The sequence below is a fragment of the Anolis sagrei genome, chromosome 1, assembly GCF_037176765.1.
Source record: "Anolis sagrei isolate rAnoSag1 chromosome 1, rAnoSag1.mat, whole genome shotgun sequence".
In the NCBI taxonomy this organism is placed as follows: Eukaryota; Metazoa; Chordata; class Lepidosauria; order Squamata; family Dactyloidae; genus Anolis; species Anolis sagrei.
In genome coordinates this window covers 24,615,748-24,637,125 of record NC_090021.1, presented here as the reverse complement: position 1 = coordinate 24,637,125, position 21,378 = coordinate 24,615,748, and the positions used below count along the sequence as shown (strand labels likewise).

Here is a 21,378-nt window from a genome sequence, read left to right as displayed (position 1 = left end):
CCTTCAAGCATTAGACTAATACAGCTCAACAAAACAGAGAAAAATACATAAATATAAATACCAACAATGGCTTGTTTACTAGTTACAGAAAAAAACCACAATTTTTATATGATGTCCTTAACTGTATGTAGGTGGTAAATGCCATAATGAGGGAGGACCAAGACTGTACAGATACAGAACATAAGCAATTTTTAAAGGCTAATAATCCAACTCAGAGAAAATGCGGAGGAGGTTAATACATGTCAGAAAGATGTGACATTCTTTAAATGTTAGTGCTAGAAAAAAGAGAAAGCCTTGAAGAAAGGAAGATTATTTCCAACCTTTGAAAAAGTTATTTCAACCCTAACAGAAACGTATATTCAATGGATTGACACAAACAAATACCCTCCACACAAAATGAAATGCTCTGAAGCCCCCACTTAGCTTAACAGTTAAGCCACACAGTTTATGGACTTGAAATAGTGGAACGAATAACTAAACGGTAAGCTAAAAAATACAAGGTTGTATACATAGAAATAGAGGTTCAACTGTCAAATGGTTTACAATTCTACTGTTTATTTTCATAATAATGTTGTGACCGCCAATACGTGAGAGAATACCCAAAGGTACATGGGCTTCCTATATCTAAATCTACCATTCTGTTCAGGTTTTTTTTTTTTTTCATATCAGGAGCGATTTGAGAAACTGCAAGTCACTTCTGGTGTGAGAAAATTGGCTGTCTGCAAGGATGTTGCCCAGGGGACACCTGGAAGTGTTACCATCCTATGGGAAGCTTCTCTCATGTCCTTGCATGAGAACCTAGAGGTAACAGACAGGAGCTCACCCCACTCCCTGAATTCGTAATGCCAACCTTTCGGTCAGCAGTCCTGCTGGCATAAGGTTTAACTTTGAACCGCTGCTCAATAAGCTGCTCCGAGTCCCTTGAGGAGATGGTGGCGGGGTATAAATAAAGTTTATTATTATTATTATTATTATTATTAACCCATTGCACCTGTTCAGTTGAAACCTACTTAACCTTGTAAATTCTACGAAACTGATTTCCTTCTGATTCTCAGCTGGAATGTGCACATTACATAATACATCTGACCCATTTGTTTTTGATTATTCATACCATCTGTCCTGCAAAGCCAGTGGCTCAAACTAAATATTAGGTCCATTCCAAAGAAAACAGAACAGGATTTCCTCCTAAAAGGCAGCAACAACATGGGTGATATCTAACAGAAACAGCCTGTAAGAAGCTACAGAACAGGGTGCGAGCTTTAAGCATCATTCTCATCAAACGGGATCTGCAAATACTCTGGCAACTTTCAAAGAAACTGAGTTGCTGTGAGTTTTCTGGGCTGTATGGCCATGTTCCAGAAGCATTCTCTCCTGACGTTTCGGCCACATCTATAGCAGGCGTCCTCAGAGGTTGTGAGGTCTGTTGGAAACTAGGCAAGTGGGGTTTATATATCTGTGGAATGGCTGGGGTGGAAGAAAGAACTCTTGTCTGTTTTAGGCAAGTGTGAATTCACAGGAGATAATGTTTCTGGAACATGGCCATACAGTTCAGAAAACTCACAGCAACCCAGTGATTCCAGCCACGAAAGCCTTCGACAATGCATTTCAGAGAACTCTTTTTCTTTGGCATCAAGCATTTGTCATGTGTAGGAACATACACAATAAAAACACATGCTAGCATAATGTGTTTGTTAGAAAGCCTGTGTGGTGTGTGGGTAATAAGGCTCCATATTTATTTAAACAACAACAGTAAATGATGATTAACAAGAAAAGCAATCAACTAATGGGAAAAAATTAATGAAAAAGTTATTGACAATGGCTTTCTAATTACACAGAATGTCAAAATCCAACAAAACAAATGGTTCAAGTTAAATGTATCTTCCATAAACTGATAAGGTGATTTCTGAAAGGATGACATGAGGAGGAGGGAGCTGGCTTGTTTTCTGCTGCTCTAGAGACTTGGACTCAGAGCAATGGGTTCAAATCACAGGAAAGAAGATTCCACCTGAACATTAGGAAGACCTTCCTGACTGGGAGATCTGTTCAACAACAGAACTCTGCCTCAGAGTCTGGTGAAGACTCCTTTGGAGGCTTTTAAACAGAGGTTGGATGGCCATCTGTCGGGGGTGCTTTGAATGCGATTTTCCTGCTTCTTGGCAGGGGGTTGGACTGGATGGCCCTTGAGGTCTTTCAGAGGTGCTTTGATTGTGCTTCCCTGCATAGCAGGGGGTTGGGCTGGATAGTCTGTATGGTTTCCTCCAATTCTATGGTTCAATGATTCATCTATATTGGTTCATGTATGCAATAAAGGGAACTTGAAATCTCAGAAAAAGTGCAACTCAATATTGCTGCCCTTATTGGCTGAGTAAATTTTTCTGCTGATGCCATGTTTCATAACCTCTTCTCTATTAATACTGAATTTTGTAGCCATTCTTCCATATAAGAGCAATTTTCAGTTTAGTGGCAACATAAAAAGAAATAATCAGCATTTTGTGAAACAAGCACACATTCTTCCCTGAGAGTTTTTTATTTAAAAAGCAAAGTGAAGTCAAAGGACTTCAAGATTCACCAATTATTAGTCCCTCCTGCCCCTAGGAACACTTCCAGGATGGGTATTCACTGGGTGTTCGCTTCCTAAATTCCTATATGTGAATATAGGAAGCTATTCTGATATCAAATAAATGGATAAATATATATGGTACATACTTAAATAGGAGCTGAGTTTTTCAACCCTTTTTTAGGCTGAAAAAGCCCCCTCAGCTTATACCCAAGTCAGCTATTTATTATTTCACTTGTTATTATTATTATATTATTATTACATGTATTATTTTGCTCTATCATTATTACATTTACATTATTTTACTCTATTATTATTATTACATTAATTATTTGATTGTATTATTATATTTATTATTTTTCTCTATTATTATTATTACATGTATTCTTTTACTCTATTATTATTATTGCATTTATTATATTAACATTGAAGAAGGCTAAAATAATGGTTTAATCAGAGTTGGACAATCTTACCTTATATTACAGTTTTATGTAACTATTCAAAAACATTTAACCTACTGATGCCTCAATTTATGCAATCTTATTGGTATCTATTTTTATTTTGATATTTACCAGTAGCTGCTGCATTTCCCACCCTCGGTTTATACTCGAGTCAGTAAGTTTTCCCAGTTTTTAATGGTAAAATTAGGGTTTTTTTTCATGTCAGGAGCCCCAGCTTATATTCGGGTTGGCTTAGACTCGAGTATATACGGTAAATGATATATGTCTGAATTTACAGTTCATTCAGCTGCTTTAAATGAGCTTTTATAAACAAACTGGTATGCAAGAAGCTTTATACTGATAGTTCCTATGTAAACTACATTGAACAAAATATGAGAAAAGTCAATGATAATATTGCAAATACTCCTGTGTTCAATGTGAAATAAAGTGTACACACTCAGAATCATAGCACTGGAAGAAACCAGTCCAACCTCCTGCTATGCAGGGACACCTATGGTGCTAATAAATACAACCATTCAGTTACACCTACGTTGAGAAAAAAATTAGTTTAACTGCTATCCCTTAAATTAAGAACCATCCAGGAATAAGAAGTGACAAAAGACACCCGGTTTTTGAGTCCTTGGTTCTTTGCAAAACCCTAATTTGGTCTGGCTCCTCTATGCTGATTAACTCCATGTCTCCTATATGGCAGAAAAAAGAAGTAAAAAGGATAGGTAAAGAAGCTGTTCAGAAATTATGAAAGCCTGGGAACACTGTAATGAAGCAAATGTTACGACTAAGATAATCAAGCTACCTATCAAGTGTGAAGGCTGAAGAACACATTGACTTAGGAATAACTCTACCCTCCATGGAGGACAAAAGATAGAAGGATACTGCTTGATTGTCACAGACCAGAGGAGAGAAAAGGAAAATGTGCAATTAGTTTGTAAAACTTCAGCTACATTTCATTGCTGCCAAAAGTTTGTCACATTTAAAAAAAAAGGTATTTCCAGTTTAAGACTAGTTTAATTGGGCATCTATATGGCTCAGCTGCACCTAGGTCATATTGTGCCATTCCTTCTTGAACTCCTAAGTTTGCCACGACTTTAGAAGCTGCAACTTCTGAGATGCAGAATGAAGCATGAAAGCATTATTCTTTGTGTGGTGTTGTTGTTGTTTTGGGTTTTTTTTCCGTGTCAGGAGCGACTTGAAAAACTGCAAGTAGCTTCTGGTGTGAGAGAATTGGCTGTCTGCATGGATGTTGCCCCGGGGACGCCTGGATGTTTTACCATCCTATGGGAGGCTTCTCTCACATTCCCACATGGGAAGCTGGAGCTGACAGACAGGAGCTCACCCCATTCCTTGGATCTGAACCGCCGACCTTTCAGCCAGCACGAGCCACCCGGGGGCTCCTGCTACTAACTAATGATGCTTCTCAGCTTTATCAATTGGATTAAACAGCTTTTTATACCTTCTTTGAACTGCTTGGGGTGCCCCAAACTGTAAGCATGATATCAGCATGAACCAACATGTAACAAAACAGATAAAAGCCAGCTTGTTTTCTTAACCTGAATTAATGTGAACTATGAACAGGTTTCATTTTAATAGATTTTACTTCACATTTACAATATTCAACAAACAACTGGCTAGTTTCAAATCTTAATATTTGCTCCATCCTCAGATTCTTATTACTTAGGGATTCTTACTGAGTTACCAATATGAAGGCCTTTCGCACTCTCTTGCTTACAATAGTCTTAAAATAATTTAAATTCTGCCACTCACAGTTGTGTTCGCTGTATAAATAATGAAGATATTTGTCCAGCTTGTTTGTTGGAAAGAACATGTCTGAATTTTTAAAAACATTTCTGAGCCAATAGAGCAAGAAATTTAACAACAACAAAGGGACCTCCTCTGCATTTTTGGCAGCAAATGCGTGAAATGTTTTGTTGTGTTTTTTTTTTTTTTGCTGGTGTATATGGTTGACTGTTTTTATGATAAGAGAACTTGGCTTTCATAATAAATGTTTTGTTTTTCCTCCAATATAATTTATGATTTCATTTATATTTCATTATGAACAAATGACTTCTTTACTAGTGATTCATTCCATGGGATACACCTTTCCCAAAACATACATCATCTTGGTAAGCGAACTGTAAATCCTAAAGTCTTGCTTCCCTGAAAACTTTGCCCTACAAAGGTAAATGGCTCATAAACAATTATTATTTATTTACAGCGTTTTTATCCTACCTTTCTCAACACAAAGTTGACTCAAGGCGGTGTACAGACTGGCAACAATTTGATGCCACAACATACATAATTTCCACCATGCAATACACATATATTATATGTTGTACGTGAATCAGTTGAAGAACTATTCTAGCTTGGTATACTTTTAAATTCTCAATGATATCATCTAAATCTGATGACTCATTGGAAGCTACCCTGGGGTTGATGATATTATTACTATTATTATTACTATTATTATTATTATTATTATTATTACTACTACTACTACTACTACTACTATTACTAATATTAGGTACACATCAAGATTAGTACACAGCAAACAAGATCACTATGCTGGCTGTTGTACTGGATCACACATTGGACACTTCCCAAGTGTCTAGGACTATGTGATATATTGGCAAATAATATGTGCAGATCCGAGTAGGGTGGTCTTTTGCAGCTGGCAGGTGGTAATTTTGTCTGCGCTGATTGTGTTTAAATGCAGGCCAAGGTCTTTAGGCACTGCACCTAGTGTGCCGATCACCACTGGGACCATTTTTACTGGCTTGTGCCAGAGACTTTGCAGTTTGATCTTTAAATCCTCGTACCATGCAAGCGTTTCCAATTGCTTCTTGTCAATTGTGCTGCCACCTTTGAATGTGTTAGAGTCATTATTATTATTATTATTATTATTATTATTATATTTCTTACCAGCTTCCCCTCATTGCTCGAGGCAGGTTGCAACACAGCTAGACACACAATCATTATATAAAATACACATATTAAAATGTATTTCTACTAAATACATATATTAAAATACACAGAACGTTTAAAATATAGTGAATACAAAATGCAAGTTTAAAATTCATGATTAAAACTAGCTGCATAAGCCTGAAGGAAGAGACAAGTCTTCAAATGTGTTTTAAATTTCGACAGCTCATTTAGCTGTCAGAGTTCTTCTGTCAGGTCGTTCCACATTCTTGGGGGGTCAATTAAAAGGCCCTCTGGATGACAGTCACCAGTCAGGTTCTGGCTGGTTGGAGTAGTTGTGTCCCAGAAAACCTAAGTGTTTGGAGTGGATTGTATGGGAGAAGGTGATCGATAGGTAACTTGGACCCAAACCAGGTAGGGCTTTAAAAGTCAACACCAACACTTTGAACTTTGCCCGGAAACTAACTGCCAGTCAGTGGAGTGACTTCAGTGTGGATGTAATATGATTTCTCCTGGATGTTCAAAACAGGTCAAAACATCACTTTTTATACTCTAGGGCAGTAGTTGTCAACCTGTGGGTCCCTGGGAATTTTGGCCTACAACTCCCAGAAATCCCAGTTAGTTTACCAGCTGTTAGGATTTCTGGGAGTTGAAGGCCAAAACATTTGGGGACCCACAGGCTGAGAACCACTCATCTGGGGTAACTCAAACAGTTATTCTCTGTTTGACAGAACATGCACCTTGCATTTATACATCCACAATTCTGGAAAAAGGAACAATGACACTCTAAAAAAATGATCATGCATATTAAGAGTGCCAGCTTCTCAGATCTCAGGAATGAGTCTTACCTGCATTAAATACATGAACATCAATCTGTCGCAGTGTCTCATAGTCTTCCCCAGAACAGTAGCCTCCAAAAGAGTAGACTTTGTGTCCAACAGCCACAGCCGCGTGGTTCACTCTCCGGGGCCCACCTTCTAAATGCACTGTCCACCGTAACATTCCCTTTTGCGAGTGCTCGATTCCCCCAAGCTGGGGGTGGCAGGATCAGAGTATCATGCCCATAGGGCTACCAACCATGTTGGCTCACAGGCACAAATTCTGCAACAGACAAAGAATACAGGTGTTCAAACGCACAGCCCAGGAGGCATCGTGCAAAAATGACTCCAGCGCTTCCCTGTACAACAGCTTTCCCAATGAGTAAGATTTTAATAGCCTCTTAGAAAGTTATCTCTCATTGTTCCATTCTTTTAACACTCTTGGGTGTCAGAAAGCAATTAAGCCTGTTAGAAATGTAATAGGCTACCCAGACATGTCTATGATAGGGCAGAATATTTAATGAGAAAAAATAATGCCTAACTGCTGCACAAAAATGGTTCAGATGAGTTCGCTAAGTCTCAAATAATCAGGATGGCAGCTAGAATCAATATTGTCCTCATTGATTATGCAATGCATACTTTAAAGTCAACAAATAACATAAGTTGGCTATAATATGTTCTGTGTGTTTATACTATGAGGTGTTTTTTGCCCTTTCCAGAAAAAATCCCTATAAGAACAATGCAGCTGCTTTTCAAAATGGAATTTTTCAAACCTGAGCGTCATTCTAATTCCACAACATTGTCTGGCACTGATGGGGAAACATTCAGCATCATTATGCCAAAATACAAGGTGAGATGTATCACATATTATTGACAGAAGGTGGAATAAACTACCAGATGGCTGACACTTTCAATGGCAAATCGTGCTTCTTATAATACATAGTTCTGCCCATACAGCAGAACTTAGAATCCAACCAGATCACATGACTCAAAACTGCTCTACCCCACAAGATTTCCCACTCACCGCTGAGACCCTTGCAGTAAATATTCTGCATGAGAACCAGGAGAGTGTAGTCATTAGAGTGATGGACTGGCACTTGGGAAATTCAGGTGCTCTTCCCCCCTGAACCATGAAATAGATTCAGTGACCTTGAGCGAGTCACTGTCTATTAGTGTGACCTTCTTCACAGGACAGTTATTATGAAGATGAAGTGGGGAAGAAGAGAGCCATGTGTGATACACTGAGTTTGTCAGGGGGAAAGCAGACTATAACTCTTAACTAAATAATATGCTAGCCAATGTATTAAGGATCATAAACAATGCATGAAATATATATTAAAGCAATCTGTACTGTTATCTAAATTCATGTCTCTTCCTTCTAATACCTCTAGGGTGAACACTGCAAACATCGATATACACAAAAGTCAAAGTATGTTTGTTTGATCCACAAAGGCCGCTACAAAGCTTGATGGATCTGGACCAAACTTGGCATACACATCCTTCGTATTCCAACATAAAATAATTAAGGGGTTTGAACTACAAAAGCAACCCCAAAACGTAAAAAATATGTATGTAGCACTCAGATGCAACCACAAGAGGGCAGTGTATAGAAAACATTAGCTGCTGGTCTATAGATATGTATGTATGCAGTGCTCAGATGCAAACACAAGGGGCAGTCTATAGATCAGTGGTTCCCAACCTGTAGTCCGTGGACCACCAATAGTCTGCAAGAATGAAAATATGGTCTGCTGCCTCACAATTGCTACACCATTGCCTAGAAACCATACAGCAACAAAAGCGATTGGTCTCACAAAACCTTCATATAATGTCAAGGCAACAGGGATGTCGGGAGGGGAAAGGCGGACTACCTACAAAAGATTACTACTAGAACAGCTCTAGATTATTAAATATGGTTTTCTGTGGGCGAGCAGATGGCGACCACTGGATGGCATGTGTTTGTTATCAGAAACAAGAGCTGATGTGGTCCATCCAATGCAATTTTCTGAATTAGCACCCCAAATAACCAAACCAAATCTAAAGTTGACCAAAAACTGATTTGTAACCCTTTTGGTACTAATGTTGGAGAATGGTCCCTGGTGAAGTGGTTCCTTGACCAGGGTTGGGAACCACTGCTATAGATAGAAAGGATTGGCTACTGGCAGACAAAATAGTATTATTTATTAAAGCCACAAAATGAGGCCTACAATGAGGCAAATGACACAGCCTTGAAGGCCAAAATTGGGACATCTACCCCAAAAGAAAATAACCAATTTAATGAGGATTTATATTTTGTGTGCCTGCATGTAGATGTGTGCCTGCACCTTGCTCTGGGGCTAAGAGATTGTTATGACTTCCAAGAAAAGGTTGAATGTGGTGCCATTTAGGGAGTTAGGCCATGAAATGCCTATGAGGCAAAAACCTACAGACCTGAAGGCCATGGCCAGCACTTCTTCACCAGTCAAGGAAGCAATCAATGTATTAAAATGCATTTTGAAGGGGGCGGGGGAGATGACAAAACCTGTAATGAGGGTGAGAGAGTGTGATTAAAGGGCAAAAGACTGGCACACTCATGAAAACAATTTAAGAATTTATTTAAAAGGGGACTGTCTGCACCTTTCTCTGAGATTGTAAGGCTGGGAGAGAGTGACACACTCAAAACAACCATTTATTACTAACTAGCTTATGTACCCAGTGTTGCGCAGTGGTTCTCAACCTGTTGGTCCCCAGATGTTTTGGCCTTCAACTCCAGAAATCCTAACAGCTGGTAAACTGGCTGGGATTTCTGGGAATTGTAGGCCAAAACACCTGGGGACCCACAGTTTGAGAACCACTGATGTAAGGAGAAACAGGTCACAACAAGGAAAATTGAAAGGTTGTGAGAGTTCACAGATGAAACCATTGAAGAACTACAGTTACAGATATGCAACCAGTCCCTTCTTCTTTGTGGTCTCTGACTTACAAATGGAAGAGAAGCAAGCTACTAACCACAGCAGCAGCGGAACTCAGTATCACACTAGAGCTGAAAGAGTAGGCAAAGAGTATGTATCTCATCTGAAATCCTGTGGCTGCCTCCTGCAGAATTCTAAGGGTTGTAGTTTAGGGAGGGTCCTTTAAAATGCTCAGCCAGAGATGTCCTGAGTCTCACTGAACTACAAGCCCCATCATCTAATATTCTAATACTATTGCGACCCAGAAGAATAAACGGGAGTCCCTTTGTGATCTCAAGGTCTATGCCAGACTTCTCTCAAACACAAGTAGGAGGAAAGCAGGTAGGCTGTTGAAAATTAGTTTTAAATATGAGTCCTTGAGAGAAAATCAGTAGTTAGAGATTTAAACCCACACACCATTCCCTAGCTATACATCTAAAACAGAACAAAAAATCAAGACCAGTCTTCTCTTTTGTGATGACTGTAGTGAGCGTTCTCCAAATCTTGTCTGAAAAGTTAGGGACATTGAACTGCTTAAGCATTTGGACAGTATCACAACATATTTCAGCAATACAAATGCTCAAAATAACACCGAAAAGAATAGTATTTATCTGCTTAACTCTTCAGTTCCTACTTACACTAACAAATTCAGAACTAATCCAGGTGCTTGAATGTATTATGCAAGACATGTGTTCAATTTATCATGAGAAAATGATTCAATATTTCTCAGAGAATTTTGGACTGGTAGACAGATGTTCCAGAAATCTTTAAGCAGCAAAGAACATTTCTGAAAATATAACATTAGAATCAAAGAGTTGGAAGAGACCACGTGGACCATCTAATCTAGGCATAGGCAAACTTTCTAACTTGGGGGCCACATGGTGGGCTGGAGCGGGATGAGTGGGCCGGGAGAGTGGGGGTTCTCCTTAAGTCCCCTCCCTCCCTTTCCTCTCTGAATTGCCTACTCTTGATATAGAATCCTAGAGCTGGAAGAGACCCATAAGGGCCATCCAGTCCAACCCCCTGCCATTCAAAAAGGCACAACCAAAGCACTCCCGATAGACAGCCTCTGAGGAAAAGCCTTCAGAGAAGGAGACTCCACCACACTCTCAGGCAGTATATGCCACTCTCCAACAGCTCTTACTCTCAGGAAATTCTTCCTAATCTTTTCAGTTGAATCTCTTTCCCTGCCATTTGAAACCATTGCTTCCCCGTGCCCTGGTCTCCAGAGCAGCAAAAAGTCACTTTTCCCCTTCCTCCTCCTCAATGGGACACCCTTTTAAATCCTGAAGCATGGTTCTCATGTTTCCTCTCTACCTTCTCCAAGCTAAACATCCCCCAGGAGGAAAGGAGGAAGGAAGGAAGGGAGGAAGAGAAGGAAGGAAGGAAGGAAGGAAGGAAGGAAGGAAGGAAGAGAATGGAGGGAGGGAGAAAAGGAAAGGAGGGAGGAAGGAAAGACAAAAGGGATGGAAGGGAGCGAGGGACAGAAGGGAAGGAGGGGGGAAGGAAGAAGGGAGGGAAGGAGGGAGAGAGGAAGGATAGGAAGGGCCACATCCGTCCCCTGGGCCTGGGCTTGCCCATACCTGATATAGTCCACCTGCCTTCCGTGAAGGAAAAAGCTAACACCATATTGTGGAAAGGAGAAGTTTTAGAAACATTTTTTTTTACACCCAGTATATTAAACAACTTTCTCTACAAGCAAGGGAAAGTATATTTTGTTCACAGTGACATCAATGTCCACGATGTTTTAGAAAGTAAAACAGAGCAGGTTGCTGCTTCAAGAAGCTGACAATATAAAATCTAACTCTAAAGAGACAACAAAGGAAGAACTGGAGAAAAGAGACAGGGTAAACACAAGAACATGAACTAAATTATAGTTCTAAATGGAATAAACAAGACTTGCCCTAGAAGTGCCCCTCAAAAATAATAACACTGTGTAACATGATTTTTGTTCCTGGGTAATAAATGTCACTTCCTAATTGGTTCTATCATAAAAACATGGAAAAAGTTTATTAAACTGCCAAAACATGTTTTTGTGGGACACCTTGTAGCCCATTTTGCTATAGTTTTTCAATGAGTATCTCACAGAACTTCAACCATTAAACACAGTTTGTGGCAGCCACAAAAACAAAGCTTCTGGAGTCTAGCAACTACTTTCAAAGTAAGTACCGCACAATTAAACAGGAAATAACACTTTCAAACCAGGAACAGAACATTTTTCAAACTCTGTTACATTGTGTGATCAAAATAAACATAAAATGAGATTGTAAAAATATTATAAAATTACTTTGATCTTTGTGAAAGACAGAGAAGGAACCCAAGTAAAATGACATCTTAAGGTGTGCCCAATGCACTCTCCATTCCACTTCAAAATTGTCTAAATAGCCTTGTTTGTTTATTATGCCTTACATGATAGGTAAAATCATAGAGTTCAAATTATAATAAGAAATATGACAATATTCAATACACCCATTTAGACTTTAGCTCAGGAAGGGACAAACAAATCTTCACATTCTCACCACTACCAGCAATAATGAAGCTTTGTTTCTCCCAACTTAATAACCATCCTACACCCACCATCCCTGAAATAGATATAATAATGAAGTTCCTACCATGCTGTTGTCTCTGTTGTCCAAGATATGTAACCTGAAAGGCTGTGGTCATGCTTTAGTAGTACTTAAAAATAGCCCCAGCAGGGTTGAAGCAGGCCATATAGACTGTTCTATTTCAGGCACATCCCAACTCTCTGTTACATCCATCAGAATAATAATCCAACTTCTTTTCTCACTCCTGACATTTACTCACTCCTTTGGTTATTTATTCCAAGACGGCAGGAAATGGAAGCCAGTATCCACTCCGGCATAATTACTGGTCTCTCCTAATGAGGTGCAGCTTTGTCAACAGTGAACTGACTGCTAGGCCGACTGAGTCACTTATGCAGCTGCTAAAATAAGACAACAAACTTGTGAATCTCCAAGATCTACAAGACATACAACTTGACAAACAGCCAGGGGCCAAGACCATTCTCATATTACTGTTTTCACATTCAAGATGACCCTTGAAAGTCACTGGCTTGCTTCCATCTATGTTCAAATTCACCATAAAAGTATTGCACTTGCAACTGATCCTAGAAGATCCATGTATAGCAACATTTCAGAGTAGCTTTGTTAGTCTTTGAATAGGGGCTTCACAGTGAGTGCTACAGACAATGCTTAGATTGTGATCATTAAGGTGCCCCCGAACAACATTTCAAAATACATTCTGTCCTTGTGATATAGTACAGTAAAATGTGGACAAGGAGGAAAAACAATGTGGTATCAGTAGCAGACAGGAGAATAAACAAAGAAGTGGAATCGGATAGTGCGCACACATATCAAGCTACGCCGTGTCTAATACCTCCCCCCCCCCCCCCCGAAAAAAACCTGAAGGGAATGTGGACCAGAGGATTAAACGATATATCATGCTACAGCCTCCATGAAATCTTTTACAAGGCGATGTACACAGATTGGTTATCTAACAAAATACAGGGTTGCTGTGAGTTTTTTGGGCGGTATGGCCATATTCCAGAAACATTTTCTCCTGACATTTCACCCACATCTATGGCAGGCATCCTCAGAGGTTGTGAGGTCTGTTGGAGACTAGGCAAGTGGGGTTTATATATCTGTGGAATGATGTCCAGGATGGGAGAAAGAACTCTTGTCTGGGTTGTTGTAGGCTTTTTCGGGCTATATGGCCATGTTCTAGAGTCACTGTCTCCTGACGTTTCGTCTGCATCTATGGTAAGCATCCTCAGAGGTAGTGAGGTCTGTTGGAACTAGGAAAAAGGAACTAGGAAAAACCCAGTGATTCCAGCCATGAAATACATTGTTCAATACATTGAACTCTTGTCTGTTTGAGGAAGTGTGAATGTTGCAATTGGCCAACTTTATGAGTATTAAATGGCCTTGCAGCTTCAAAGCCTGGCTGGTTGCTGCCTGGGAGGAGTCCTTTGTTGGGAGGTGTTAGCTGGCCCTGATAGATTATTGTCTAGAATTCTCCTGTTTTTTTTAGTCTCATTCTTTATTTACTTTTCTGATTTTTAAGGGTTTTTTTTTTAATACTGGTAGCCAGATGTTGTTCGTTTTCATGGTTTCCTACTTTATGTTGAGATTGTCCACATGCTTGTGGATTTCAGTGGCTTCTCTATGTAGTCTGACATGGTGGTTCTTAGAGTGGGCCAGCATTTCTATGTTTTCAAATAATACACTGTGTCCAGGTTGGTTCATCAAGTGCTCTGCTATGGCTAAATTAGTCTGCAGTGCCTTTCGTGTTTCTTGACTCGTGTTTGAGTGCGGCATTTGGGGGTCCTTATGTAGCCTTGTCCACAGCTGCAAGGTATACAGCTGTGGACAGCTGTATACCTTGCAGATGTGGACAGCTGTATACCTGCAAGGTATACATCTGCAGGGTTGAGAGGATCCTTCTTATCCTTTGCTAAATGTAGCATTTGATTTTCTTAGTGGGTCTGTAGATACTAGTTTGTAGGTTAACACCTCCCAACAAAGGATTCCCCCAGGCAGCAACCAGGCAGGTTTGAAGCTGTAAGGCTATTCAGTGCTAAACAATCTGGTCAATTGCAACATTCACATTTCCTCAAACAGACAAAAGTTCTTTCTCCCACCCTGAACATTTCTTTTTGGGTATCTGCAGTGAATGTATTAAGACATCAAAGTAGTGCACTGTATGATTTTGGCAGCCAGAATGTTGTATTAACAAAATTGGAAAAAAACAGAGATAGATATTGTTTGAAATATTTTCAAACAACAATTTCAGTTGTTTGAAAATATTTAAAACAACTGAAATTTATAAATTGTCAACAATGATTAGAGAGGAGTCAATAGGTAAATCTTACAAGGGCTGAGAAACATTTTTAAGTTACCCATATATACTCAAGTATAAGCCAACCCGAATATAAGCCAAGGCTCCTAATTCTACCACAAAAAACTGGGAAAACATATTGACTCGAGTAGAAGCCGAGGGTGGGAAATGCAGCCGCTACTGGTAAATTTCAAAAATAAAAATAAAAATAGTTATCAATAAAATTACATTAATTGAAGCATCAGTAGTTTAAATGTTTTTGAATAATTACAGAAAACTGTAATTAAGATAAGACTGTTCAATTCTGATTAAACCATTATATTAACCTCCTTCAACATAAACGTGCTCATGTATCCTTCCAATAATAAAAGAGAGTAAAATAATAAATGTAATAAAAATAATAAAAATAGAGTAAAATAATGGAAATGTAATAGAGTAAAGTAATGAATGTAATAATAAAAATAAAGTAATGAATGTAATAATAATGATAATAAGTAAAATAATGAATATAATAATAAATAGAGAAAAATAATATATGTAATAACAACAATAATATATAGAGTAAAACAATAAATGTAATAATAAAGAAAGTAAAATAATAAATGTAATAAAATAACAGAGAAAAATAATGTAAATGTAATAATAATAATAAATAGAGTAAAATAATAAATGTAATACAACAATAATAACAACAGTAAAATAATAAATAACCTTGACTTGAGTATAAGCCAAGGGGGGCTTTTTCAACCTAAAAAGGGGGCTGAAAAACTCGGCTTATACTCAAGTATATAGAGTATTTTTTTAAAAGGAGGAAGATATTATACTTGGAGGTTCTGAATACTGAAATCTTCTGCAAAGAAAAAATAGATAGAAGATTAATATATACCAGGCACAAATAAGGAAGTGATTAATCTTTGTATTGGTAATTTCAGCCTGAGGAGTAGGAAGTCATATATATTATGTAGGGTGGAGGGGGAAATTGTGGGGCTTAATGTATTTGTGCTATGTTGTCAAAGCAGGCATTGTAGAGTACTGCGGGTTAGACTATACTGTTAGACTATATTAAAATAATACTGTAAACAATGCCATGGGTTTTTACACCTGGTAGTTTCAAGAAACTAACCCTTAGTTCATTAATGGTACAAATGATAGGGCAAAGTAAAATGTGTCAGAAAAATAAGGAGTAGCCACAAACCCTGGAACTACGCATGGATAGTTTACAAAAACACCTTCTTTTAAGAAAGAAGGTACTAACCAAACTCATTTGATCTCTGAGGCAGCTTTTCTATTTATGACCTTGAAAAGGAGACAATTTGCAGTGGATAATTTAGTATTATGGAGTACCAACTGCAGGGAGGATAGCAATCTGGTAACATATCCACAACATTGCACTGTGAAGCCAATGCATCACCAAATATTCTTGGCAAGGCCCCATCTATTTCAAGCAAACATTCGGCACATTTTATGCTCAGGCTTGGCACCAACTATGTGGCATTATCTGCAGCTACTGTACCCCCTAACCATTGCAACCCCTCCATTACTATTTTTTGTCTCTACCACTGGCTGAAGTATGACAATTTTTTTATGTCTGACAACACACCCCAGGTGTTTTAATCGTCCTTTCTGGTTTAATGTCCCCTCTTTAAAGTGATGGAGGAATGAATGTAACATACCAGAAGAAAGAGAGACTGCTCGTGCCTGTTAAGAATACCAACTGTAAAAAAGTTCCCCCAAAGGAAAGGTCACTTACATAAGTCGAGTTAACAGATACTGTCTTCTAAAATCAAGAGGAACCGACTTCTACAGCAAGCGACATTTGCATGCCACCCACTCTGAATTTATCTAATCCTGAATTCCCAAACACTTCCCACCTCATAAATTTAATCCATCTTCTCATGTCGAGCAGCAGCTGCCAGTCAAGTGGTCATTCTCCTCAGTTGACCACCTGAAGGTGTCTTGGAGGGTTTATCCTCTCTTGCCCCCTGCCTCTTCCTCTCAGCAATGCAGCCATTCTGACATCAGAGACAAGAAATACTCTAGAATTTCCAAGAGGACAGAAATTCCTTAATTGACACTCAGAGTTGATTACTACAATGTGCTAAGTTTGTCGGGGGGGAAACTATTCAGAAACCTCTCTGCTGGTTCACAAAATTGACCACAAGTAGTACTTCCTGCTCTGAGCATCTAACCTTGGTATCCACTTGCTTCAAATTAGTTGTTGACTACAATCTATGACTTAAAAAAATGAAATTTTTTACAGCTTGCAATAAATCTATCTTAAGGGACACCTATTCTCACATGGACTTTCTTCTCTCTAAGACAATGGTTCCCAACCTTCCCAATGGTGCCATCCCTTAATACAGTTCCTCATGTTGTGCTGATCCCCAACCATAAAATCATTTTCATTGCTGCTTCATAAGTGTCACTTTGCTTCTGTTATGAATTGTAATGTAAATATCTGATATGCAGGATTTATTTTCATTCATTGGACCAAATGTGGCACAAATACTTGATATTCCCAAACTTGAATATTGGTGGGGTTGAGGGGTTATTCTGTCATTTGGGGAGTTGTAGTTGCTGAGATTTATAGTTCACGTACAATCAAAGAGCATTCTGAACTCCACCAATGATAGAATCAAACCAAACTTGGTACACAGAATTCCCATGACCAACAGAAAATACTGGAAGGGTTTGGTGGACCTTGAGTTTTGGAGTTGTAGTTCACCTACATTCAGAGAGCACTGTGGACTCAAACAATGATAGATCTGGACCAAACTTGGCACAACTACTCAATGTACTCAGGTGTGAACACTGGTGGAGTTTGGGGGGGGGGGGGGGATAAAGATCTAGACATTTGGGAGTCGTGGTTGCTGAGATTTATAGTTCACCTACAATCAAAGAGCATTCTGAACCCCACCAATGATACAATTGGGCCATATTTCTCACACAGAACCCCCATGTCTTGAAGGGACTTCCTGGCACGAGCCTCCCTCCAGCCTCGCATGCTCTCCCTCGCCCGCACATGTGCACCACGCTGCCATGTGCCAGACACTCCTGTTCTTCCCTCCTTGCTTGGAGTCCAAGAAACAGCCCTCCTCTTGGCTGAGAGGCTGCCCAATCACAGCGGAGGAGGGCTTTTGGTGGGAGGATTTGCTGTCTGTTTCCAAAAAAGAAAGAGAAGGACAGGTGGAGAGATCTTCAGCCTTCTCTGCCAAAGGGGTTCCTAAGACCATCAGAAATATGTTTTCCGATGGTCTTTGATGACCCCTCTGAAACCCCCTCATGACCCCCAGGTTGAGAAACGTTGCTCTAAGACCATAGTAGGGGATATCAATTTGAAAAGTGAGATGGGTAATAACCAAAGTCAGGATATTGCCAATGACACATTCCTAAACATAGAATTATCTCTCTTCCTTTTTAAAAATCCTATTGTTCCCAAGTTATTATAGCAAACTACACCATGAGAACATACAGTTACATGGAAAAATGCAGATGGATTGGAAGCATCAAGTCATAATGGCAGTTTTTCAAGTTTTTCTTCTAGCTGCAGCTGCAGCAGTATAAGCTTCATGGGAATGCATTCCATGGCTTGGTCAAAATCACTATTTCTAGTATTTCCCTACAAACGGAGTCCAATATATGCCGTGAAAGTTAGAGGAAGATCTTTGCCTCCTAGCATCATAACATTATTCTGCATTATATTCGTTCTATTCAATAATACACCACAAAACCACAATGTCCGCATTTCCCTATCCACCTAGTTTATTCTGTACCGAGTCTTGTCCACCTTCAAGCAAAAATCCCAGGAATCTTCTAAGGATGTGCATTAGACACGAACTTGCTATAAAAAGAAGTCATGAAACAAGCCAGAAATTCCATGAACACTACTAGTCATCTGAACAACTGAGAGAGGAAACTGCTATAGAAGGGCAGCTCTTGCCAATGACCAAAACACAGAAGCCTTTGTTCAATCTTAATTCACTTTTCAACTCCAAATATATTAGTAGTCCTTGAATTCACTCCTGTCCCACCAAACCATCACAGTCTTGCAACACACACAAAAATAGCTGTGTTGGAAATTTGCAGGAGTTTCAAGAAACATTCTTACCCCAAGATTCAAACTCGAAAAGCTGTAAAACAGGAAAAAGTGCTTCCATTGTAAATGCTTCCAAGTACAATCACCAGATTTTATCAGTTTGTTTTCAAGAAGGCATCCGTATTATCTTTCATCTAATCACTATCATCCTGTATTTTTCTGAAGGTTCTTCTATGATTTTTCCAATCACAGAAATTATAAATTTTTCATAAAAATAGAAAACAAGTCTTGAAGGGACTTGCTGCCATATATATTCTCCCATATGGTTTTTTTTTGTGTGTGTGTGTCAGGAGCGACTTGAGAAACTGCAAGTCGTTTCTGGTGTGAGAGAACTGGCTGTCTGCAAGAATGTTGCCCAGGGGACACCTGGATGTTTTAATTTTTCCCATCCTTGTACGGGCTTCTCTCATATCCTTGCATGGGGAGCTGGAGCTGACAGAGGGAGCTCATCTGCACTCTCACCAGGTTCGAAATTCTGACCTGTCGGTCTTCAGTCCTGCCAGCACAAGGGTTTAACCCATTGCACAACCAAGGGGCTCCTTCCCATATCTTTTAAATGGCAAGGTTTGGAAATGGATGATATATTGGAAAAGTGAATTTACTGCAACCCAATTGCTTGTCACAACTCAGCACATATTAATTATGATATTGGTAGTGATACACACAATTTTGTGACCTTATATGATTTAATTGTTGCTAAAATGCTTCCCAATTTGGTTGCTTATTTAAATGAAACCCAGAAGGTTTTTTTTTCTGGTAACTGCTAAAACAGTGACCAAAAGTTTTTAAAATTCATATTATTGTATTATGGTGTAGTATTATGCTATAATAGTATGACAGCACTATCTCTCTCTCTGGGTAGGTGAGCAGATAGAATAGAGCTATCACATTATAATGCAATGGCATTTTTGTAACTCACTATCACAATAATATGATATGATTACAATGATGCTAATTCTTGATAAATGTTGATCACTACCACCCTGGAAACAAGTAATAATAAACTTTATTTATACCCCTCCACCATCTCCCCAAAGGGACTCGGGGTGGCTCACAAAAGCACTCCAGACTGCTGCACATAAAATAAATAATACAGAAACATGAGAACAATAACATAAAATTACAACTGCAATCAACGCACATAACATCACAGAATAAAATCTAAAAAATTATAAAACACAATAGTGCCTAAGGATAAAACTGGCTGTCTTCAATTAACTTGTGTTTTATGGTTTTTTTTATTGCTTTTACTGTTTTTATATGGTTTATACTATAGGTTAATATTTTAACTATATTTTATGTTGTTGGGGGCATTGAATTATACCGACTGTAAACCGTCTTGAGTCGCCTTTGGGCTGAGAACAGCAGTATAGAAATACGGTAAATAAATAAATAAACAAACTAAAGTGCCAAACTAAAGTAAACAATCAGTCTTCACATGCAACCACTGAATTCTACTCAAGATCAAAGCCCCGTTTAAAAAATGCGGGCTAAACTAATCTCTCTAGATTGGGCATTCCAGAGTTGGGGAGCCACCACCGAGAAGGCCCTCTCTCTCGTCCCCATCAACCGGACGCAGGATGGTGGTGGGACCGAGAGAAGGGCCTCCCTGGGAGATCTGGTTCATAGAAGGAGATGCAGTTTCAAAAATAGGTTGGACCCAAAGCTTTAAAAACAGAACTATAAAAGCATTTTAGTAATAAATGACTTGGTTACAAAAACATAGTCACACATTTTTATTTCCATCATTAGAAATTGTATAATGTGTGCTCATATTTTAAACTGGTCTACCCACAAGAGCTATGTCACATCCACAACAACTACTATAAATACAAATTGTAGTGTAATTACATGGAATGCCGCTCAAACCCATTCAATGGCAAAAGTCATTTACAATGTTTATATCAATATATACTGAATACATTTAAAACGTATTACAGGATAATTAGCAGACCTATCCAGCTGCACAAGGGACACAAACACTTGTAGAATTAATTTGACACCACCTTAACTGCCATGGTTCAATGCTAAGGAATCGTGGCAGCTGTCTTTGGTGAGTCACCAACAGTGTTTTAGAGATAGCAAAATACCTTGTGAAACTACAACTCCCACGATTCTAAAGCACTGAACCATGGCAATTAAAGTGGTGTCACCTTGCCTTAATTCTACAGTGTAGATACATTCTCCCTTGAAATCTCTCTTACAGGGTTTGGGATTCTGTAAAGGGAAACAGTAAATGGAGCTACCTGGAGGCCCACTGAAAAAATAAATAGCTTCCTTTGAGGTGATTACAGTAAGCTACCACCTACTGACTGATAATGTTACTGTAGGCTATGCTGTGAATTTCATTTAACTAAAATTAACTGCTCAATTAATAAAAAATCTCCAGAGTCCCATTAGCCTCCATGACAAATATACCGCTGCTTGCTTTTAATTTGTTTTTATAGAATGAAATATTTAATCATCTATTGCCATTTCTACCTTGGGTTTATATCTTTAGTAACTACTTTCTTTCATTATTGTACAGTATTTTCGTTTTTTACAGGTTATATCTCACCCACAGAACTTTTGCTAATGGATGATTTTAAGTGCATTACATTTTTTTAAAAGGGTCCTTTATGTATAATCAGGCTTTATTGGCAGATTGGAAGAAACTCATAATAGTTCCCAATGACAGGTGCAGTTCCTTAATAGTTCCCTATGCATATTTTCACAAAAACCAAACTTGCATCTTATTTCACAATTA

General features: G+C 38.8%; 1 protein-coding gene across 2 annotated transcripts in view; it reads right to left on the bottom strand.

Moving 5' to 3' along the window:
• Positions 1–21,378, bottom strand: part of KLHDC3 (kelch domain containing 3) — a 73,060-nt gene that overhangs the window by 41,913 nt on the left and 9,769 nt on the right. Inside the window, exons 1-2 of one of the 2 annotated variants that reach the window (XM_067463433.1) lie at positions 12,292–12,314; positions 6,783–7,035 (exon numbers count right to left, since the gene is read on the bottom strand). In XM_067463433.1, the coding sequence (XP_067319534.1) occupies positions 6,783–6,936 (154 nt within the window). In that variant the 5' untranslated portion in view covers positions 6,937–7,035; positions 12,292–12,314. Of the gene's footprint in view, positions 1–6,782; positions 7,036–12,291; positions 12,315–21,378 lie in introns of those variants that run through there. The other variant, XM_060754456.2, reaches the window with a different exon arrangement.